Consider the following 25,310-nt stretch of genomic DNA (forward strand, 5'->3'; position numbering starts at 1 on the left):
TTTACAAAAGCTTAGAGGGGCATAATCAAAAAGGCCTTAAACGTTGAAAGTAGAAGCAGGGAAAATGTTCATTATAAAAAAAACGTCCAAAAGGAGGTTCAGCTGTTTAACGCCCAGACCACCACTACGTATAAACTTACACCATATAATCAACCTAAAAAAAGCCTAAGTCCCAAATGCCCAAAACAAGGGCTTTTAGGCGAAGGAGGAGCCAGTCCTTTGCCTAAAAGCTGGATTCTGTAACCGGTGTCTGTCAAAAACAACACCGGTTACAGAATCCACCCCCCCCCCCCTACAACGATCTAGGCAGGAGAGCGCCCAAGCCCTCCTGCCCCGCAGCACCCCGAACCCCCGACTCGATCGGGGCAAGAGGGAGCCCAAGCCCTCCTGCCCAGGTGAACCCCCTACCCCCACTAAGATACGGGCAGGAGGGATCCCAGGCCCTCAACGCACCCCCCTCCCATGAACACCACCCCTCGCCGACCAGCGAGACCCCCTCAATCCTCCTTCCCGCACCTTAAAATCGTTGGCCAGATGGACGGGTGCCAAGTCCGTTTGTCTGGCAGGCCAGCCATCCCAGGAATGGCTGGCCTTAGGGCCTGATTGGCCCAGGCAGCTCAAACCCCGCTCACAGGTGGGGCCTGAGGCACCTGGGCCAACTGGAATCAGCCCAGTAGCCTTAGGCCCCTCTTGTAGGCGGGGTTTGTGGGAGGGGGTGCATCGAGGGTGGGGGGGGGTAGGGGGTTCGCCTGGGCAGGAGGGCTTGAGCTCTCTCTTGCCCCGATCAAGTCAGGGGTTCAGGGTGCCACGGGGCAAGAGGGCTTGGGCTCCCTCCTGTCCAATCGTAGTAAAGGGGGATGGCTGATCATTGCAGGAGAGATGGCTTATCTCTCCTGCCGCGATGGTGATCGCCCACCCACCTCCGAACTGCGGGGTGAAGATCGCCGACAAGGGAGATGCCCTGCCGCAATGTTCACCCCGAAGTGCCGCGGTTCAGAGGGGGGTGGGCGATCATCATCGCGGCAGGAGAGATGAGCCATCTCTCCTGCAGCGATAGGCAGGTTGCTGAGGCCGCTGAGCTGCAGCAATCAGCTTAGTGGCCCCTTTTTTGGCACTTATACCTGTTTTGACTTGGTCTAAGTCAAAATGTATTAGTGCCGACTAGACAACCTGCCTAAACTTTTGGTTATACCTGCTGTACGCCTAGGTGTAGGTCGGCCCACCCACTGCCCGCCTTTTCCCCTCTTCTAAAAACACCTCTTTTCACTCTATGCGTTTAGAGGCAGGGGAAAGTACTAAGCTTGTTTTAGATATGTCTAAAACCAGCTTTGATTATAGGTACTTGGACGATCAGGCTTTTTGATCGTCCAAGTACCCATTTAGGCCACTTTTTAGACCTTTTTTTCATTATTATGAGCCCCTTAGTGTGTGCTAAATTCTAAGAAGAAAAACAAAAGCAAGAACTGCAGTGGTGATGTACAAGATGTCAAGTCTTTAATAGACAATCATAAGAAATAAAAATCAATATAGTCATAATACAGTTTGTATCCAAAAGGATCGATGAACCTGGACCCGACACGGTCCATGTTTTGAAGAAACACTCCTTCCTCAGGGGTCCTAAATAGTATCATATATAAAATAAGCAGATAGATAACAACTGGAATCAGCGGTAAACAGCTAGCAACCTGAAAACTCCTGCGTAGTGAAGGACAAAAGCGGAAGTGACAAGAAGACCATAGGAATATAATGTTCCCTAAAGAGCAAAAGGAACCTCAAAAAATGTTCAGCTTTCAGAAACAGTATGCCAAGACATTTACTGTTATATCAGAGGTCCTATGTATTTATGAACTTTCCTCGAGTCATGCCAGACCAATCTAGACAAACATGCCCCCTTGCAAGCAAAAAGAACTGAAAAAAACCTCAGATCACTCCCATTAAAAAGAGGTCGGTGCTGCATTCTGTTCTGCAGAATACCTATGTCAAAACTACAAAACCAGGATGTAAAAAAAAAAAAAAAAATAAATTAAACATATTAAAGATCATTTAAAATATTTTTAATTTTGCTTGAATTTTCAAAATACCATCAAAACTAAAAATGCCTTCTTTTGGTCAATAAACCATAAATGAAAAGACTCAAAACCAAAGGTTAACAGTAGTCCATAAACCTTCAGAATAAAGATTAAAATGTGTGCATTCCTACCCAACTGTTAAGGCTTCCCTTGGAGGATTCTAGACTGATAGGCAGGATTTAAGGAAAGAAAATTAATAGGCAAGTTGAAGTTCTACTTTCCTTATCATTCATGTCAAGCCAGTCTAGATATAACGGAGCATACCAATGTTCCACTTACTAGGTAGGAGGAAGCCTTTATAATGGTCAAGACTCTTGTGCCCAAGGTGGACACACTCATAGCCTGAACACCAAAACTTACAGTTGGAATACAATGGATGATGGAGGGAAGGCTTCTGTTCTGCCATTATCATCTGGAAAGGATAGGAGGTAAAGCACAGTTACTTACCGTAACGGTTGTTATCCAGGGACAGCAGGCAGATATTCTCAACATGTGGGTGACATCATCTATGGAGCCCCATAGCTGACAGCCTCGCAAGCAGACTTGCTTGAAGAACTTTCAAAAAGTTTGCGAGTGCTGCACTGCGCATACGCAAGTGCCTTCCCACTGAACATAGGTCGTGCGTCTCCTCTGATAGTCCGTCTGCTCAGTTCAGATAGCTAGCTAAGAAGCCAACCAGGGGAGGTGGTTGGGTTGTAAGAATATCTGCCTGCTGATCTGGGATAAAAACTGTTACGGTAAGTAACTGTGCTTTATCCCAGGATAAGCAGGCAGCATATTCTCAACATGTGGATGACCTCCAAGCTAACCAGAATGGGATGGTGGGAGTGTTGGCAAATTAGAAGAATAAATGTTGTAAAACTGCCTGGCCAAAATGGCCATCCCGTCTGGAGAGAGTATCCAGACAATAATGAGAGGTGAATGTATGAACTGAGGACCAAGTGGCAGCCTTGCAGATTTCCTCAATAGGAGTTGATCTGAGGAAAGCTACAGACGCCGCCATAGCTCTAACTTTATGACCCGTGATTCGACCCTGCAGAGGAAGACCAGCCTGAGAATAGCAGAAAGAGATACAAGCAGCCATCCAGTTGGAGATGGTTCGCTTGGAAACAGGATGCCCCAACTTATTTGGATCAAAGGAGCAGTTCTGTGAAGTTGAGTGCCTTGCAAGTAGAAAGCCAAAACACGTTTACAGTCCAGAGTATGAATAGCTGTTTCTCCAGGATGAGAATGAGGCTTTAGAAAAAACACGAAGAACAATGGAGATTGAGATAAAATTCTGAAACCACTGTAGGTAAGAATTTAGGATATTTACGGAGGACCACCTTGTCATGATGTGAAAGGTGGATCTGCCACTAGAGCTTGTAGCTCACTGACTTGTCTAGCAAAAGTGAGCACAATGAGAAAAACCATTTTCCAAGTATAAAAATCTAACACCTCCCGCTCTTTGGTGCCCTGTCCCTCTTTATCTTCCTAGCTCCTTTCCTATAACCCTTCTTTGTAGCTCCTTTTCTACTTAACCCTGTAAACCGTGCCGAGCTCTACGCTTGTGGAGATGGTGCAGTATACAAACCTAAGGTTTAGTTTAGTTTAGATATTTAAGATGAGCTGAATCTATTGGTTCGAAAAGAGGCTTCATCAATTGAGAAAGAACAACACTGAGATCCCAAACCACTGGAGGCGGCTTGAGAGGTGGTTTGAAATTAAAAGTTCTTTCATAAATTTGGAAACCACAGGATGAGCAGGCAGGGGTTGCCCTTCGATAAGATGATGAAAAGCAGCAATTGTACTTAGGTGGACTCGAATGGATGTGGATTTGAGACCAGATTAAGATAAGTGCAGCAGGTAATTCAAAACCGAAGACAAGGAGGTAGATTGCGGCTCCTTGTGATGAGTAGTACACCAAGTAAAGAATCTAGTCCATTTCTGGGTGTAACACTGCCTAGTGGCAGGCTTCCTGATAGCCTCTAGAATGTCCTGTACAGATTGAGATTGAGAAAACTGTAGAGTGGCAGTTAGGTTGAGAGGTACCAAGCTGTTAGGTGTAGAGACTACAGGTTGGGATAAAGAAGAGACCTTTGACTCTGAGTAAGCAGAGAGGGAAATACTGGTAGAAGTAGAGGCTCCCTGGGGCTGAGTTGAAGTAGAAGGGAGTACCATGGTTGTCTGAGCCACCGAGGTGCTATCAGAATCATGGTGGCATGCTCCTTTTTGAGTTTGACAAATCTTGAGAATCAGAAGGAATGGAGGGAACGTATAGAGAAACTGATTAACCCATTCCAGAAGAAAAACATCTGCCTTGAAGCAGTGAGGAGAGTATATCATGGAGCAGAACTGAGGCAGTTTGTTATTGTAGGGAGATGCAAACAGGTCTATCTGAGGAGTTCCCCACTGAGCAAAAACATGATGTAGAGGCGAGGAACTGAGTGTCCATTCGTGAGGTTGTAGAAGACGATTCAATTTGTCCGCCAGACAGTTTTGCTGCCCTTGGATGTAGACAGCTCTCAGGAAAGACTACCCAATTCCAAAGCTTCAGAGCTTCTCGGCAAAGAGGGAGAGATTCTGTTCCTCCCTGCTTATTCACATAATACATAGTGACCTGATTGTCCGTTCGAATGAGGACTACAGTGTCGTGGAGAAGATGCTGAAAAGCTTTGAGAGCATAGAAGATTGCTCTGAGTTCCAACAGATTGATATGACATCGACAATCTACGCTGGACCAGTGACCTTGCTTCAAAACAGGATTCATGGGAAGTCTCATAGTATCCTTTAGCGGATGGGGCAATTCCATTTCAGCCAAATATTAAGGAGTATACTTAGACTCAGAATGAAGATCAAATTGAAGAGCCTTACTCATGTCAAAGATGAATCTTGAAAAAGATGTGGATTTCGAAGATGAAGAGCCCTCAGGAGAAGTGGAGTGAGAACGAGGTGCTACTGAATAAGAAGGGACATCAGTATCCAATGTAAGAGTCACAGAAGAAGCTCCGCTGTATGATATAGGCGGAGTCAGAGAGTGCTTACATTTGAGATGTCTCGAAGGAGAGGTCCCAGGAGTATGAGGAACTGAATGTCTCGACTCATGCCTCGTTACCTGGTTATTCTCAAAAATGTAACTCTTCCTCCCTCTCTGATTATTCTAGTCCTCTAAATTTCCTCTTTATCCTTCCCTCCTCTGGAGTTCCTTTCTACCCTAACTCCTGTTAACCGTATCGAGCTTTGCAAATGTAGAGATGATGCGGTATACAAACCTAAGGTTTAGTTTAGTTTGAACGAGGATCCCTCGTAGCATGCCTCGATAGGGGAGTCCGGGACCTGGACGATCCTCGTGATGGAGAAGCACGGGGTGTTGAAAGCTTCGGAGTTCGAGACCTATGCCTGGACTTTGAAGAGTTCTCGATGGGCCTCGAAGAACGAAGTACAGAAGACTCCTTATCCTTCTTCGAAGGCAGGTGCCTCGATGACGAGGAATGCTTCAAATGAGATCTCAATCGAGGCTTGTCCACCACCTCTCAAGCAGGTTGAGTAGCCGGAGACCCGAACCTGGAAGGACGAGGCGAGGAATCACTGTAGGACAAAGGTAGAGACCTAACAGGTTTTGCTCATTGTGCCTAGACAGGGTGCTCAGACTGGCTCGCAGAAAGCAGGGTTGAGGCAGGGGCAAGCTTGGCAAAGACAAGAGGTGAGCTGCCTGGTCAAAATGGCTTGCAGCATGTCCTCGAAGACAGGCACTGAGACCAATGATTCTAGTCTAGAAGGTGCAGCAGTGCGCTCCACAGAGAGCAACTTAGAGGATGAGCATTCCCTAGTTTTAGAGGTATGCTACGGAGGACTGCACTCATTGCCTGGACTGCCTGAGACTCAGCTGGAGGCTTCTTAGCTAGCATACCTGTAGAGGGAAGAGCAGACTTGCCTGAGGACGAGACCTTAGGAGGCACAGCAGATGAGGTCTTCCCAGACGAGGGCAACTTGCTTGAGGCTGAGGACTTGGCCGACAAGGCCGCCACCGTGGTCGAGGCCTTGTCTGTAGAACCATGGAACCAAAGAGCTGCTGGATCTGGATCCGGATCCGATGTCTCTGGAGAGCTCTTTTTTGAAGGGTAGCACAGCGTGGGCCCAACTCAGGACAATGTTCGGGTCCCAAGCACTTAATACACCAACGGTGCGGGTCGGTGAGCAAAATAGCCTGGTTACACTGGATATACCTTTTGAAGCCTGTAACAGGCCAGGACATAGAAAAAAAGACAGCCGCAGCCAAAAGAGGATTGGCAACAGGGCCTGAGCCCAAGCCCCGCCAGACAAGAACTGAAAACTTTTTTTTTTTAAGAGACGCGCTGCACAGCAACTACTAAAATAAAGAATTAAGGAAAAGAAAAAGCCGCGATGCGAGAAGGCAGAACTCGAAGTACGAACAGAGCTGAGAAACAGGTGCTTCTTGGCTCCGCAGAAAAACGAGAACCGAGCTACCTCAGAGGAGACGCATGACCTATGTTTGGCGGGAAGGCACTCGCACATGCACAGCACTCACAAACTTTCTGAAAGTTCTTCAAGCAAGTCTGATTGCAAGGCTGTCCGCTATGAGGCTTCGTGGATGACATCACCCACATGTTGAGAATATGCTGCCTGCTTGTATTGGGATAATGTCTTATAATGAATTAAGAACTGGTTCAAAGACAGAAAACAGAGAGTAGGTTTAAATGATCAATATTCTCAATGGAGAAGGGTAAATAGTGGGGTTCCACATCATTAGATAGGTCTTAGTGGAAGAGAAAAACTTATCTATTCCAACAATAACCTCTTCCAATTCACATTATTCACTGGACAATTTAATTACACAAGTACTATTGATTATAGATTGTCTCTTAACAAGGTGAAAAACCGATCCCCGCACGCCACAAGAGCAAATCTTGTGGCAGTGCTAGAAAGGGACGTTACTTCATAGGCTAGAAAAAAAACCCTTAGTGCATTATTCTTAATTTAAGAAATTAAGTTAAATAATCTTGACTGAACATTTGTTAAAGAACCTGTAACCAAATACCAAATGACTTATGTGGCTATGTTGTGCTGCCAGGTTACCGCTGCTGCAGTCTGCGTGTGTTATTTTAACTTCCTTGCTGATGAGACACGCCACCGTTTTGCTCTACAGCTGTGTCAGATCATGAAGTCCTGTAATGAAAGTGCATAAAAATCAAAACTGCAGCACTACATCTTAAGTGCAGTCTAAAAATCTATGAATCTTTACATACTGATCCGGCGCATAAGCTCCACTCTCACGCCACAGCTGCAATGGCTGCGGAGCAGAGATGCTGAGTTTAAAGAAACAGTGAATGATGTCCTGGATGACATGGCAAAATAACGTATTCGGTCTTCAGCTGTGGTGTGAGCCCGGAACCTATGCGCCGGATCAGTATGTAAAGATTCATAGATTTTTAGACTGCACTTAAGATGTAGTGCTGCAGTTTTGATTTTTATGCACTTTCCTTGCAGGACTTCCTGCCCTGACTGCCCATGGAAACTTACTTGAAAATTCAAAAACACAGAAAAGGGGGTTTTGGAAGTGGGAGACCTAAACCCTAACTGCAGAAATCCTCAAAATTAAGATATGCAGACCCACTCCCATAGGAAATAATGGGGCTGTGCTCACAGTTCTGTGGTGGTGCCTGCCTGTCAGCTATTTCAGTATAGCTGAAGAGAAGGAAAGGACTTTCTGCCTCAGGTGCTTCCAAATCCAACTCCAAACCAAGAAATCTTTGGGCAGCTAATCAGACTGACCCAGACTGAGATCTCCACTCCCCACGAACCTTGCAGCCGGCAAAGCCTGCATTCAAGCCAGTGAGAAACTCAGAAGGCGAGTTGGCTCTCAGGGGAATGGACCTTGAGCCCTGAAGACACACAGCAGGCTGGCTCTCCTGGTCCACCGAAAGGCTTGCCCTGCAGAGCTGCAGTCCAACTCAGTGAAGCCCAGTTACAGGCAGAGGATCCCCAAGAATGGGGTCTCAGGGCACCAAAGTTTCAGAAAAAAATGAACTTAGCCCGAAGAGAAAACAAAACTAAGCAGAGCAAATCAGAACACCTCTGCACAGCAGAAGAAAAACTGAAAGGGAACTCTGGACATGCTTGCCCTATATCGGTAGCATGGAATATTGCTGATCCTTGGGTTTTGGCCAGGTATTAGTGACCTGGATTGTCCACCGTGAGAACGGACTACTGGGCTTGATGGACCATTGGTCTGATCCAGTAAGGCTATTCTTATGTTCCATGAGGGAAGTGCTCAGAAGCTATAAGTATTCACACTTCTGTAAGTCCAGTTCATAAGAACAGATTGATCATCATACGTATGGACTCCTGAGTGGATGTAACAGAAATCAGATTAAATAATACACTATGGGTATCATCGTAGACAATACGATGAAACCTTCTGTCTAATGTGTGGCGGCAAGCAAAAAAGCAAACAGGATGCTAGGAATTATTGAAAAAGCGATGGTTAACAAGACTAAGAATGTTATAATGCCCCTGTATCGCTCCATGGTGCGACCTCATCTAGAGTACTGTATTCAATTCTGGTTTCCTTATCTCAAGAAAGATATAGTGGCGCTAGAAAAGGTTCAAAGAAGAGCGAGCAAGATGGTAAAGGGGATGGAAATCATCTCGTATGAGGAAAGACTAAAATGGTTAGGGCTCTTCAATTTGGAAAAGAGATGGTTGAGGGGAGATATGATTGAAGTCTACAAAATCCTGAGTAGAGTAGAACGGGTACAAGTTGATCGATTTTTCACTCCGATTAAAATTACAAAGTCTAAGTGGACACTCGAAGTTACAGGGAAATACTTTTAAAACCAATAGGAGAAATTTTTTTTCCACTTAGAAAATATTTAAGCTCTGGAATGCATTGCCAGAGGATGTGGTAAGAGCGGATAGTGTAGCTGGTTTTAAGAAAGGTTTGGACAAGTTCCTGGAGGAAAAGTCCATAGTCTGTTATTGAGAAAGACATGGGGGAAGCCACTGCTTGCCCTGTATCGGTAGCATGGAATATTGCTACTCCTTGGGTTTTGGCCAGGTACTAGTGACCTGTATTGGCCACCGTGAGAATGGGCTACTGGGCTTGATGGACCATTGGTCTGACCCAGTAAGGCTATTCTTATGTTCTTATGTCTAAAATCCAGCACTTTGATGATCTAAAAGACAGGTCGTCCAAGTGCTGATAATCGTAATGGCTTTTTGGACGTATTCAGGGACATTTTAGGCCTCTGAAGCCCTCTGAGTGCACAGAGCTGAAAGGGGCATTTTTGGAGGAGTAGTTAGAGCAGTATGTGGACCAACCTAGACTAAATCATCCTGCAGGGATAATTGAATGTTTGATGAGACCGCCTAGGCGAAATGTATAGGTTGTGAGTTAAGACGATATAAGTGCCCAAAAGGTATTGAAAGTGACCAGATAACCACTGCTGAGACTAAGTAAAGACTCATACACACTCCCCCCATGTTCAGTGACCACAGAATAGAAACGTATATAACTGCCTCTGGCATAGGAAAGCCTAGTAAAGCAGCACAGAGGTTGCTTAAGAAGTCCAGGGGGTGGGCTCGTGAACCATAGAGAGGACGACCCAGGCCCATAAGCCACCACTATAATCATGGTAGAAAAGGTGAGCCCCCCCAAAAAAAAAACCCTACTGTACTGCCCTATAGCTGCAGGGACACATGTGGACATAGTTGGTAGGGTGATAGTTTGATGCACGTTGAAGAGGGGGTAAAATTTTGACTTTTCTTGATTTGGTGTGGGAGGTTATGCTTCGATGGGTAGGTATAAATTGAGATATGTTGACGCTGTGAATAGGATAGTGTGTAAGAGGTCTGAGTGTTGGCAGAAGGCAGGGATAGGTGAAAGTGTTAAGTTTATTGAGGATTTAATGGTTTGGAAATATAGTAGCCCATCCCATTCTTCCACACCATGTGTAGTGGAGTGGTGAGAAGGTCAGCATGATGGTTTAGGACAGGGGTAGGGAACTCTGGTCCTCGAGAGCCATATTCCAGTTGGGTTTTCAGGATTTCCCCAATGAATATGCATGAGATCTATTTGCATGCACAGCTTTCAATGCATATTCATTGGGAAAATCCTGAAAACCCGACTGGAATATGGCTCTCGAGGACCGGAGTTCCCTACCCCTGATTTAGGAGGATAGTTGTTTCTAAGTAACGTAATTGGAAGGCTGTGCCTCTGTAGAGAAGGCACTAGGGTTGCAGGATAGCCTATTTAGACTCTAGGTCCTAGGTCTGTAGGGCAACTCGAGGAGAATGGTCAGATGAAGAGCTGGGCAAAAGAAAAAAAACTGGAAGAAAACAACATATAGTGACAAGTATCAAGGCATAAATAAATAGGAGGGTGTGGGGACATATAGTCTGATAAGTAGCTGAAGATTTCCAAAGCAGGAGGATTTCCAAAGCAACTTTTTTTTTTTTTTTAATTATCTTTATTAGCAATTGCAAAGGGAACATACAACCAGGAGTACAACAAGCAGAACAAACAGAGCAAGCATAGAGTCCAACTCTAGATACCCATAACAGCAAAGGAGTCACAAAACAGGAACCCAATGGTCAGATGCCCAACACAATTGACATTTTTGTTTTGAAATACAAAACCCCCCAAGCAGACACTCACAAACCTCAAACACTCGGCCTCAAGCCACAACAAGCAGACCGCAAACACTCCACAGTCATACCCCAAACCACCAAATACACATACACTCACATGCTCAAGTGCTACCTCCCGGGGAGAAAACAAAAGAAAAAATCAAGCACCAGCCCCACCAAAAGGAATAATCACGGAAGGGGGACCGAGTCCTCTGGCTCCGAGCTAGAACAGGCAGTTAAGGCCCGCTTCCATAAATCGTGATAGCCGCGGAGGGCCAAAATCTCAACTCTAGAAACACAGCGAAGCTCATACCGCCCCACCTCAGCGAAGCGAGTGAGCCAGTGTGGAAACGAGGCCACCGAGTCATCCACCCAATGCTGCAAAAGGAGCTTTTTGACCACCAAGACAGCCATGTACAGGACCCTGCGTTGGGGGAGCGTAAGCCCTCCCTCAATCAAATCTCGTTGGTCACCCAACAGCAGGAAATCATAAGACCAGGGCACAGCTCGCTGAAGAATGCGTTCCATAAATGGAAAAACTCTCAGCCATAAGGCCGAAGAAGGGCATTCCAAAAAGTGGTGCGTGAGGGTACCCAAAAAACGATTACATTTAGTACAAACGGCTCCCTCCCAGAGGCCCATGCGAGCCCCCTGGGTCCGAGAAATATAAGCCCGATGCAGAATTTTAAACTGCATTTCCTGAAAATCTGTGGAGCCCCCCAAGAAGTGCACAGTGGCAAAAAGATCTAAAAATGCCCTACTATCCAGGGTAGTGCCAAGCTCTGATTGCCACCGGGAAGCCAATCGATCAATAGATCCCAAGTCCATTGCATTCTTCAGAATCCGGTACCAAGTAGCTAACTTGTTAGAAGCCGGAGGTACTTGAAAGAACTGAACATCCAAGGGACCACAGAGCCAAGCATCCCCCCATTTACGCCCAAGGGATAAATAATAATGCTGGGCTTGTAGGTAAGCCCAAAAATGGGTCCTGGGCAGGTGCCAGTGAGCTTGCAGCTGAGCAAAGGTGGGAAACCGACCTCCCCCCCCCCACTGTGAGGAAGTCCTGAAGAGTTCTACCCCCTCTCTGCTCCCACTGCCGAAACCAGGAATGGCCCACTCCCGGGGGAAAGTCAACATTCCCATACAATTGTAACAAAAGGGAAGCTGCCGGTGTTTTACCCTGTCGACTCCGCCACCACCGCCACGCACGCCGCAGGGGAAGAAGATATGCAAACTTAGACACGCCCCCTGGTAAAACAGACAACGGAGCGTGAAGGAGAGACAGGACCGAGTGAGGGGCACACCAAGATTCTACCCAACCCTGGGGAGAGAATTTATAACAGCCCGACCAGCCCTCATGGATAAAACGAAACAGAGCCGCGACATTGTAATACCAAAGATCAGGAAGGTTCAACCCACCCCTATATTTATCCAACGACAAAGTGGCATAGCTAATCCTGGCTCGCTTACGCCGCCATATGAAAGAGGAAATGATCGACCGAAAGAGGCGCACCTCCCTAGCAGTAACCCAAAGAGGCACTGCCTGCAAGGGATACAGAATCTTAGGGAGAAGCACCATCTTAGTCAAAGCCACTTGACCCCAAACACCCAGCGGAAGATCTCTCCAGGTATCACACAAACGCTGAATCGCCTCTAGATGACGGGTCACATTAGATTGGTACAGAAGTTTGGGGTCTGGACTTAAATACACACCAAGATAACGCATAGGCCCCTTCACCGGCGGAATCTCAAGGCTCGCATGCCAGGGCTCCACCTTAGTGGACCGCAATGGAAGAAGTTCAGATTTATCACAATTAACCCGCAAACTGGAAAGATCTCCAAAAGAGCGAACCAAAGCGAGGACCCGCGCTAAGTCCCGACGGGGTTGATCAAGATAAAGGAGAATGTCATCCGCAAAAAGATTAATACGACTCTTCTTGTCCCCAAGACGAATGCCCTGAAGAGTCGGGTCGTCACAAATCTTAGCAGCCAGGGGTTCGATAGCCAATACGAAAAGCAAAGCAAACGGTGCAGTAAACTGACCATTGACTAAAAGTCGGGCCTGCGGCCGTATATATAAGCTACTAATCCATTAAAGAAGAGAACCCTGAATGCCAAACCGACGCAAAACCCAGAAAAGATATTGCCAGGAGATACTATCAAAAGCTTTCTCCATGTCCAAGCCCACAATGGCCGATTCTCCCTCCAGTCCCCGCCTGGAATGAATGGCCATCAAAGCTCGGACAAGATTCATCGATGCATAACGGCCCGGTATAAATCCTGCCTGGTCCTCATGGATCAACAACGGCAAAAAAGCATTCAATCTGCGTGCCAAAAGTGCAGCAAAAAGTTTAGCGTCCAGATTAAGGAGGGAAATAGGTCGATAAGATCCCACCCGAGCCAGATCCTTGCCAGGCTTAGGCAAAAGCACAATGTGGGCCATATTAGGGGTCCCCAAACCTCGCTCTTTGGAGAGCACATTGAACGCCGCCGCCAATGCAGGGGATATCTGATCCGACAATATCTTGTAATACTCAGAACCATACCCATCAGGGCCAGGGGCTTTAGTTAACTTAAGTTGCTTAATACCAAGCTGCACCTCCTCGGGGGTTATAGGCGCGTTCAACTGCTCCACCTGAGCAACCATCAGTTTAGGAAGCTGAAGCCCCTGGAAAAAAGCATCCCTGTCAGATTCCAATAACGGTCGGTTAGCATATAAGGATTCATAAAAGTGGACAAATGGTTGTTGAATCTGCTGTGCCTGGGTGTAACGATTACCAGCCGTATCTTGAATAGACAAGATAACCTGCCGAGTACGTGGAGGGCGGACCAGAGTAGCCAGCAGACACCCTGACTTACCCCCCCAAGAATAAAGTTTATACCGTTGAAAAGAAATATCACGGGAAGCTCTCTGCGTTAAAATGGCATCAATCTGGCGACGTACCGTCAGCAGACGTAGTCTATCCTCCTCAGACAGGGAAATACTGTGACGCACCCTCAAGTGTCTAAGCTCCCCTGATAAAGCCAATAAATCAGCATCCAATTTTTTCCGCTTGCGAGAAAGATAGGCAATAATAAACCCCCGCAAAACCACCTTGGAGGCCTCCCAAAATGTCACTGGGTGGATATCATCGGTATTATTGTGAGAACTATACTCCAGCCACTGCTCCCTGAGAAATTTATGAAAATCTAGATCTCTATAAAGGAAACAAGGGAATTTCCAATGCTTTTCCCCCGGCTCCGGTGTAAACTGAAGATCCATGACAACCGGGGAATGATCCGAGAAAGGAGCTTCCTCAATATTAATCCCAGACACTCTGTGGAGCAGAGAGGGAGAGATCAGCAGGTAGTCTAACCGAGTATAGACATTATGGGGATGGGAGTAAAAAGTATAAGTGCGTTCCGTCGGATGCAAAGTCCTCCAAGTGTCCAACAGCTGCAACTGGCTAAGCAAAAAATTTACCCCCTTGGCTCCATGGTCCCTCGTCCCCTCCTTGGACGGGCTACAATCCAAAGCAGGATCTACAGTAATATTGAAATCCCCTCCCACCACTGGCTGGTAAGTAGGATACATGGCTATCTTGGCCAGCAGAGCTGAAAAGAATTTGTGGTTATACACATTAGGAGCATACAAGTTGCAGAATAACCAATGATGGCCCCATAACTCCCCCAAAACTACAACATAGCGGCCCTCTGGGTCCTGGAGAACTTTATGAAGGTGGAAAGGCAGTTGTTTATGAATGAGTATTGCAACCCCTCTTTTCCGGGTGCCAAAGGATGAATAATGAACCTCACCCACCAATTCCCTGCAAAGCTTAAGATGTTCAGCCGGGGACAAATGGGTCTCTTGTATAAAAGCAATATCCGTTCCCCTCTTCCGGAACCAGGACAAAACCTTTTTCCTCTTGACAGGAGAGTGGATCCTATCCACATTGAAAGTGGCTATAGTCAACTTAGTCATGGAGGAAAAGGGCAGCCAGACACAATAGCAAGGAACAACCAGCTGGAAAAGATAGAAAGCCCCCCAGCTAGGCCTCCCATCCAGAGTACCAGGGACAGCAGCACCCCAGAAGATGCCCAGGGGCTCCGGAGCAGAACAAATCCCACCCAAGGAAAGTGCAGCACAACACATCCAACCCGCCTCCCACATCCCATGCACACCCCCCACACATACCAACATGCACGCAGAACACACATCACCCCCCTACCCCCCCACCCCCCCACATTCCCAACCATCCCCACCCCCTCCCCCAGAGCAGATTATCTCCGAAGACCCCCCAAACCCACCCCCCACAGAACTGAAAAAACTAAGAACAAAAAACTGCACTCCCAAAAACAGGAGCAACCTAAAGGCCAAGTCCGTGCTCTCTTAGACCCACAGCCTCCCACATAGACAACTGTTGCCTACGCGGTACAGGGATCAGCCAGCGCTGAGGTCCATGTGTCGCTCACCAGCAGTCCAACCCAATTGAAGTCCAACAAGGAAGTAAATGGATGAAGTGGGACCGAAAGCCCCTGCGACCAGGAGTGAACAATCCAACCTCCAGAACCAGGAACCCAGCCGGGGCCCAGGCCAGGGTACCACGCCCGGACTCATTCAATCAGGGCAGCGCAGCTCCAGAGGAGGCGACAGAAGTCAGGCGATGGGTCCTCAACTGCCCAGGGCAACCAAAAACAGACTTAAGCAGGCAAAATCCTCCAGGAAGACCGCAGGACTTGTGTCAGTGAGCATTAAACACCCTGATCAGCCGCCGGGGCTCCGCCGTCCACGATCTCAGGCATAGAGTCCATAAAGTGTTGTGCAGCCGCTCTGTCTGTGAAGGTTTGTGGCCTCCCATCCCGCCAAATGCGGAGAGAAGCCGGGTACACAAGCGCAAACCTCACTCTCCGACGGTGAAGCGTGGAGCATAGCGGCGCCATTTCCTTACGAAGGGAGGCCACGTGCAAGGAGTAATCATTGAATAGCAACAGTTTTTTCCCTTCGTACTCTAGCCAACCAGATTTCCGAAAGGCTTGCATGATGAGCTCCTTTTCTTTCCAATTGATGTATCTAGCAATCGTGGCTCTCGAGCGGTTGTTATCCCCCACACGCTGGCCCATGCAGTGCGCTCGCTCACAGATGAAACCGGCTGCTGGAATCTCCAGGCCCAGCTGCGTGGGGAGCCAAACCTGGAAGAAGTGATAAAGGTCTTGATCAGCCCTGAGCTCAGGCAGCCCCACCACTCTCAAATTATTTTGTCGCTGACGGTTCTCCTGGTCATCCAACCGGCCCGTCAGTGCTGCCACCTGAGCTTGCAGAGCAACCACACTCACGCGATCCTGTAGCGCTGCGTCCTCACGGTCGGACACCCTCTGCTCCACCGCTGCGATATGGCCAGCTTGCGTCTCAAATCTCTCATTTATACAGTCCATAGCTGACTGTAACTTGTGGAGCCTATTTTCCTGGGCTGCAGTGACCATTCGGGAGATTTCCAGGGCCCATTCGCCCCATTGTGCTGGGGCAGAAGCGGGAGTCGGCGCCGCCGCCATTTTGGGCACAGGAGCAGCAGATTTATGCTTCGGCGTTTTCGCCGATTTAACTGGCATGCCGGGCCGAGACGCGCTGTCGGGCGGCTCCCCACGTGCACACCCCCCCCCGCGGAGATCTCCAAGCAGGCAGGAGCGCTGCAATGAAGCGTAGCTCGGGAGTAAAGCAGGCTTTTGAAGGCCGTGGGTTAGAGAGCTCCTAGACACGCGTCTGCCTAGGTCCGAAGCATCACGTGACCTCCAAGGGCAACTTTTAACTGGATATCCCAACTGCTGCTGCAGACTCGAGAATCCGGCCGAATTAAGTGCAGAGCAGGACAGCGGTTTGATCAGAAGGAGTAGAGCAGCAAACTCATCAGCAGCCAATGATCAAGCAGGCACAGTTGATCCAATCCTTTTCAGGGCTCCGGCAGAAAATGAGCCGGCTGAGGCACCGCCAACATCAAGACAGTACCACCGTGTCACCAGCAGCCTCCCTCAACGTATCCAGGAACACCTCCAGCTCCTCCCAGATGAGAAAGTAGACACCACCACAGCTGAGGATACAACCGGCATATCAATCAATCAACCACACCTCCACTGGTCATGCCTCCAGCAGCAATCTCCCTGCAGCACCAAGCAGAGGAGAATTAAAGGCAAGGTAGGCAGTGGAATGGCTATTAAACTGACTATAATGGCTGGGTGCAGGTAATGAAAGTTCAAATAAAAATCAAGTAAAAAACACAAAATTAGGTACAAGCAAGAATTAAAATAACAAAATGAAATAAAGCATGATGGAACAAAATAAGACCAAACAACCAAAACAGAATGAAGGAAGCAGTGTAAGCATCTTAATCAGATGCCATCTTGAAAAATAAAAGTATGTATTATATCTCTCTTATTTGAATTTCAGTGCTGTTAATAAGTATATTTTTAAAACTGTTTCATGGTAATCCTATTATTAAGTTTCAATTTACTAATTTTAACTCTAACTCATTTGTAGTATTTATATTTAGTCTTTTTATACTACTGCTTTGCTGTTAACAACATTGCAAGTTTTTTTTTTTTTGTAAATCTTTTCAAATCTTACAAGTGTATAATAATCAATCAGAAAATTTTTTAGCAAATCACTTGACAATTTTACTTATAATCCTTAAAATATATAAATATAAAAGAATCCCTTCCCACCCACCCATTTATTAATAATAAAACAATTAGCAATTATTATCTTTCCCAACCCCACCTTCCCTATATGTTTTATGTTTAATTATATTTGCTGTACACCACCTTAGGTGAATCTCTTCATAAAGATAGTTAATAAATCTCAATAAATAAATAAAACATACTGTGAGATGCACTCAAGCCTCCTGTGGTATTAATTTAGCACAAGCTAATCCATGTGCTAAAATTTTTTTCTATTTTTAATTACAACTACATTACCACATGTTAACTGGTTAGCACAGAAACACCATGTGAGCCCTTACTGTCTACAAAACGGGCAGCTGTAAGTACTTATACAGTATTTATCAGGGCTGTGGAGTCGGTAGATAAATGTTGCGACTCCTCATTTTTTGTACTTCAGACTCCGACTCCAGGTACCCGAAATTTCCTCCGACTCCACAGCACTGATTAATTTTCAGATCGTTAAAATGGAATGTCAAGTTGAGAGAAATGAGCTTTTTCGACACCACCTTCTTTTTGCTTTTAATCAAGGTTCTAAGGCCGCAGAAGCTGCTCGCAACATTTGTGCTGTGTATATAGTGGGTGCTATAGCTGAAAGAATCCCTCGTGATTGGTATGCCAAGTTCAAAAATGGAGTCGGTAGATAAATGTTCCGACTCCGACTGCTCAGTTTTTTGTACTTCTGACTCCGACTCCAGGTACCCGAAATTTCCTCCGACTCCGACTCCACAGCCCTGGTATTTATTATAATGTTCTAAGCTAATGGCAACATTAGCACATGGCTATTAATACAAAAAATTGAGAAATCAACCATTTTATGGCTGTGGCAAAGATGACCTTAAGTAATGTGCCTTTGTGCGGGGTTTTTTCCCCACACTGAGGACACTATTTGCTACAGCTTAGTAAAAGAGCCCCATAATGAATAGATTGGTCAAGCATGTTTCTTTTAAGCAAGGGTGATTTTAAACTGCCATGAAAATTTTAGTGTCTGTTAAGTGAATTTACAGTATTTTTATTTATGTGATTCATGTGTTTTGTTTAGGTGTGAATAATTTTAATTGTCTATGTTAAGTTGCTACCAGTTTTGGAATTTTTAGATAATAAAGACCATACATTTTTTAAAATAAATAAATCTGTCCCTTTTAGAGGTGGAAGGCTCTCTTACTCTCATGAAAAGGTTTTTATTAATAGACTATATCGTCTCCTCCACTTCCCCACGGATCCCTCATGAGAGAAGCCCTTCTGACCAGAGCAATTCTATCATGGTTTGGCAAAGATTACTTAGGATGGAAGGGGGGGGGGGGGGGGTGCAAATGTGCCCAAGAGGAAACATTGAGGGTTCTCCAGTTCAAGAAGTTACAGCTATCTCTCTATGAATAATCTGCAACTTACAAAATTGCTGGTGCAATCTTTCCACTAGGCTTTGATTTTTTTCACTTTCCACCAAATAATTAACAAGACTGGCTTCCCAGTGAAAAGGCCTCTTGCAGACAAAGACAGAGAGCAGCAGAGGGAGATGAGGAAGGTGATGGAATTAAGATATTACCCCTCTCCTAATCCTGCCCTGCTCAATCAGAGTCCATCAAAGGCTGAAAGTCAAACCCTTGTAAGCGAACTTAAATTCCCTGCTCTACTAGAGGGAGTCAAAGATGAAGTTGAATGCTGAGGGCCTGCTCTACTGAAAACTGGAGTCTCAATAACATATTTACCAACACCTGCACCACCACAAGATGAAGCTATAACCATGACAGCTTAGCTAATTGGAGGCTGGAGCCCTGAAAGCATACTTACCAGTACCTGCTCTACAAGGGGCAGCTGAAGGTTGAATCGTTTCTCAGCTAAAGGTAAGAGACCTATAAGCACACTTACCAAACTGACAGCCAAATTTTGGGAACCTGCTTAACTGAAAGTTAGAACCCTGGGAGCACACTTATCAATAGCTGCTCTACCAGAACTAGCTGAACAGTGAATCCTGGAAGGAGCTTGATTGGAGGCTAGAACCTTAAGAGCACACTTACCAATTCCTGCTAAACTAAGGGAATCCGTCTAAAAATACTCTAGGTGCCTGCTGAATCAAAGTCCTGTAAACACTTACTAGTAGCTGCTCAACTGGACAAATCAGCCTGCTGACCACTACTGGGGAATCAGGAATCCTGTTCCAACATGGAGATCGCCCTGCAAACTGACACCCTGGAAGCCCAGTTGGTGATCTGCTCCAGTGAAGATAACTCAGAGGCCAGTGCCCTATGGCCAAGCAATCTTGTTGCAGTAGCCCACATGTTGGCGACAGAAATATACTGAAGAGAAGAAAGCAGTATCTGTCTCCTACAAGGCAAGTGAAGTCAGCTCTGAACCTTTTTTCTCTATCTCCATCCGTTGGCGGGGGGATGTAATCAATTTATCTAGCCTGAACAATCCATCTTTACTTAAAAAGGTAACAGAAACCATTTTTGACTGCTTAAGTAGAAAAATCAATAATATTCACTCCTCTAACCAATGGTAACTCTTCATCAATCACAGAATCTGTGCTACTTTTGATAGGGAGAGCATTTCTAGTCCACAAGGATCACCTCTCTCACCTACGCTCTTCAACCTCTTTATTTCCTCCCTAGGAGCCACTTTAGACAACCTTAATGTCACAGACTTCAGCTACGCAGACGACATCACCATACTCCTCCCCTTCGACCCATCAGTAACCACCACCACAGCAAAGCTGGAAACAACCCTAGATAAAGTAGAAAAATGGATGATGAACCACAAACTGAAACTAAACTCAGAAAAAACAAAATTCTTTTTGCTAGAAAAGGCCCAAACTCCTACCATCACAGAACTGAAAATCTAAAATACCAAATACCCGATACAACCCGAACTTAAAATCCTAGGAGTAACGATAGACAGATGTTGCACAATGCAGTCCCAAATCAACAAGACAACCCAGAAAGCGTTTCTAACCATGAGAAATCTACGTAAAATCAGAAATTTTTTCAACCCAGCACAATTCAGACTAATTGTCCAATCCCTAGTCTTAGGTTTGCTGGACTATTGCAACTCCCTCTATCTACCTTGTACCTTATGATAAAACAACTTCAGACCATACAAAACACCGCCCTCAGACTGATATACTCCCTGAGAAAACATGATCACATTACAAGTGCCTTTTTAAACTCTCACTGGCTACCCATACAAGCACGAATTCAATTCAAATTCTACTGCCTATTATTCAAAGCGTTAAACGGCTCTTCCCCCCTCCTACCTAAATAACCGCTTAAACCAGATCTTCATCTCAAGACACAGAAGAACCCCGAACCCTTTTGCCTTCCCCCCACTCAAAGGCACACAGCGCAAGAAAATGTTTGACAACCTTCTGGCAACACAAGCAGCAAAACTCAACCATATCATCTCCAACCTACTGACGACAACGGACGACTTCAAAACATTTCGAAAAGAAATCAAAACCCTGCTCTTCAAAAAATTCATCCAAACATCTTAACCCCCCTTCATCTTACCTCCAGATAATTCTCCCCTAATAAAATCCTCCCCAAAACACCTACTAAATAAACAGATCCCTGAAATGTTTTGTAACCCTACCTACTCTAACTGTAATCTATCTGTCTATATCACACAGTCCTGCAATGTCAATTTATTATCCAACTCGTAAGTTCCCCTCGGAATCTACCCAGCTATCTCGCCGCTGTTATAATTTAAAAAAACATTGTATCTTCACTGGAAAATGTCCAGTCAAATCTATTGTAATCCGCCTTGAACTGCAAGGTATAGGTGGAAAAGAAATCTGTAATGTAATATAATGTAATAATTCTAACATAGAGCCAACATCAAGTGGATTTTACATCCAGCAGCAGCGTATACTTCTCTTACTCATCAACCTCAAGGACATCTTGTATGTTCAATAAAAGCAGTTATTGAAGCTGTTAATGAGTTTCAGTGGGAGCTCACACAACTGAGCAGAAATAAGGTCCAAGTAAAATAATATAAATTGAACTGACGAAAAAAAAAAGGACAAGACATTCTACTTGTTTGAGCACCAAATATTCATATTCAGTCCATAGTGAAAACCTATCTGAAATAACAGACATTAGACAAGGTGAAAGAAAACTAAACAATTACACAAAGATTGCCAGTAGAGAAATGCCTGTGAGCAGAATATAGGAGTGCACATAGGCGAAAACCTTTTCTCAATCTTTGGGTGGCTCTCATATATGATGTGTTTTGAAAAGTTTTATTAATATTAATAACTCTTTAGTTTGCAATCTACTGCACATTAGTTAATTCATAGGTTATCACTCACTAGATCAATTTTGCACACCCAAGTTGTTAAAGAACCAAATGCATACCAACAAACACATATCCCTAACATAGTGATTTAAAAAAATAAAGAGAAGGAAACAGGCTTTATTAGTCACGATGATCAGTAACTAACATCAGTTTTCATCCCAGATGCAAACAAAGAAGTTCCTAGTCTGCTTCTCTGACACTGAAGAAAATTGCCAATGCAACTATTAAATAAAGAAATTTTCAGCACATGAAGAAAGTATTTGCAGAGATGAAACAAGCTTGTTCAGATGGTCTGCTGGTACAACCCTGCTTTAAAGAAAAAGTGGGGCTAGCAGGGGAGTATACATTGAGAAAAATAATAAATCTTAGTCAAGTACCCCCTAAAAAAAACCAACCAAATGAAGCAACTAAGATGGAGATTTGCAAGAAGAGCCACAAAACAAACATTCTTCATAACAAATACTGTGGATCCATAGAAAAAAAATAAATTTGATATGCATGACAGTATAAGATGATCTGGAAGGCTACTGCGGCATGAACTATTACATGTGAGTAGTACTATGAACATGCTCTGGAAGATTCTGCCCATTTGACATGGAAGCAGTCATGGAATCCAGTTGTGTGTAATAACCTACTTATCTTCAGAAACTATATATTCTAACAGGTCTCAAACTGAGGGTTGCAGCAGTCATGACTAGAGCAGCAAAAATAGAGTGGTGTCATCAGTCTGTGTAGACTCAATGGGAAGCAAGGGCCTGCAATGGCAATGTCAAACTGACACTAGAAGTCAATGCTGCATGAGGCATGGAAGGAAGGCTGGGGTTGCAGGAATATTTTCTGGGTTGCAGGCTAAAAATGTTTGTAAGCACTGATATACACTCAGTTCTTCCAGCAATTACCTTGTACATCCCAGCACACATGTTCTGATAAGCCTGGCTCAATGTGATTTCTTTGCTCAGAGGTCGAACTGCAAACATATTTCAGAATTTGTTAATATCTAGCACTTAGAAAATTGCATCTATCAATCAACTACAAAATTTATAACAGACTGTGGGATTAAAAGAATCCTACCCAAATTACATACATAGTCTCACCCAAATTACATACAGTCTCACCCAAATTACATACAGAGTCTCACCCAAATTACATACATAGTTAATAACTACAAAAAATATCTGAAGGCCCTAAGACTGAGAGTGGGGCAAAGTTACCATGTGCTAACTTGCACACTAAATGCATATCATGAAATGGGAGGAATGGCGAGGGTATTTAGTTCTGACAGATGCAGCGGGAGTTCCAAACCAGTTACTGAATATGTAAGGTAAATGAAAGCTCAATAGCTTGTTTGGTGGTGTTTGATGAGTGCCTCAGAGAAAGAGGGAATGGGTAAACGGGGTTGTCAAAATGTGCACTGGCAACATGGAATTGCTGCTCACTTTATAGTAGATTGAATTACTGTGCTGAGAGGTTTTAAGTTGGGCACCCCCCCTATCGCTGTAGATTTAAAAATATAATAATAATAAGGGGAAGGGTAGGTTTTGGGTAGAGAATGGGCATGGACTTCCCTTTACAATTAGCACACAGTAACTTAAAATTGATGCTGACAGTAAAGATATACACCACTATCAATGCACTTACTATGAACTAAAAGTTTTTTCTCTGCTGTAACTACACAATAAATGCTAGGACATCCCCAGAAATTACTGCACAAACTTTAAATTTAGTGTGATAATCTGGGCACTTTAAGAGCAATTCTACAATACAATACAGTACAACTTCTTGTATCCCACAATTTTCTACATGGAATTAATGCGGCTCACAGCAAGATAATTTTACATTAAGGAGCTTAAAGGTAGGTGCTATTGAATGCATAAAATATAAAACAGCAACACTTAGCATGTGACTGGCACAAAAAAGAGCAAAGTTATTTACTTGTAGCAGGTGTTCTCAGAGGACAGCAGACTAAATATTTCTCACATCTGGGGTGAGATCAGATGAATCCCAACATAGTGTTAACTAGCTAAATTTATGCAGAAACTTCTAGCTTACAGTATCGCGCATGCCTTCCAGTTCAACATGCGAGCAGCAGTCCCTCAGTCTTATGTTATAGCTTGCAGAATACAACTCTCGGGGGAGGTGAGAGGATGTGTGAGAATCTTTGGACTGCTGTCAATGGAAAAAGCAAAGATACTTACCTGTAGCAGGTGTTCTCCGAGGACAACAGGCATAAATTCTCATATGTGGGTGACATCATCTACAGAACCCAGTACAGACATTGCCAAGTGCACTGTCACTTTAAATCTTTAGACAGTGCCTGCACCGTACATGTGCAGATGCCTTCCCGCCCAACGTCAGCATGCAGGACCAACAGTTTAGTACAAAAAGCTAAGAAGCCAATTAGAAGAGGTGGGCTGGTTGTGAGAATTCATGCCTGTTGTCCTCTGAGAACACCTGCTTCAGGTAAGTATCTTTGCTTTCTCCAAGGACAAGCAGGCAAATATTCTCATATGGGACTCCAAAGCTGCCAAGATCATGTCTCTGGAAGACACTTAAAGCTATATTCTATAAACGGCATCCCAACTGTAGGTGGCGGTAAGCGTCCTACCGCTGTCTAACCAGCCAATCAGGACGCATGTGTTCTAAAAAAAAACCACAACAAACATACAACAACCTGAGGCAGACTGACTACACTGTAGGCGTCTGCCGCAATTGAGGGAGACGCATAGGGATGCTTAAGCTCACCCAAGGCTGGGCGTACTTTTGCCTGGAAGTGGCTTTAGGGGAGCTTAAGCAGCACTAAGCATCTCCCTAAGGCCACAATAGGCGCCTGAAATGTAGGTCATTAAAATGCTGGCCTACATTTCAATTAGATGTGGACGCTAAACTGATCACGGCAAGTAAATCTCCCTGCTGTGGCAGGGAACCCCGAGCCCCAACACAAGTTGGCTGGCAGGAGGGATTCCCACTCCCTCCCACCGCTACCCCCGAACCCTCCCACACACTGTCCCCCGAAGGAAGGATGCCCAATCCCTCCTGCTGGAAACCGTGAAACAATCCACGGGCAGGAGGGATGCTCAATCCCTTCTGCCGAAAACTGTGAAACAATCCCCGGCAAGAGGGATGATTACTCCCTCCTTCAGGCACCCCCCACACACAACATCCCTGGCAGGAGGGTGCCCACTCCCTCCTGCCGGCAATCCCCCAATATCCCTGGCAGGAAGGATGCCCAATTCATCCTGCTGCAAATCCCTAAACTTACTTTCCACAAACAGATAAGTGCAGTCATTCAGACATGCTTTTACAAACTAAAGCTAATTCTTCAATATCTAGACTAGTAAACACACCAGCATTTATAGATAAACTTCTTACCCCTTAAACCTCTTCGAGGTTGCTGAGATCTAAATCAAAATCTACTAGTAATCCCCTCCATCTATGAAACTGTCTATCACACCACCCTTAAGACAATCTTTTAGGTCATAGCCCCTTCTCTTTAGAATGCTATGCCCCTCGACATTTGAATAGAATCTTCTCTGGAGACATTCAAATCTAAACTCAAAACATTTGCACTTATATTGTACGTTCCAGCCGAGGTTGACAAACTTTTTCCTTGAAGCAATTCCCACCCTATTGTGA

General features: G+C 45.1%; 1 protein-coding gene across 3 annotated transcripts in view; it reads right to left on the reverse strand.

Annotated features, from left to right (window-relative positions):
* NAA35 (N-alpha-acetyltransferase 35, NatC auxiliary subunit) overlaps nt 1-25,310 on the reverse strand; it is a 356,679-nt gene that overhangs the window by 37,870 nt on the left and 293,499 nt on the right. For all 3 annotated transcript variants that reach the window (XM_033927824.1, XM_033927815.1, XM_033927834.1), the window contains exon 19: nt 22,577-22,644. In XM_033927824.1, the coding sequence (XP_033783715.1) occupies nt 22,577-22,644 (68 nt within the window). The remainder of the gene's footprint in view (nt 1-22,576; nt 22,645-25,310) is intronic.

The sequence above is a fragment of the Geotrypetes seraphini genome, chromosome 1 (genome assembly GCF_902459505.1).
Source record: "Geotrypetes seraphini chromosome 1, aGeoSer1.1, whole genome shotgun sequence".
NCBI lineage: Eukaryota > Metazoa > Chordata > Amphibia > Gymnophiona > Dermophiidae > Geotrypetes > Geotrypetes seraphini.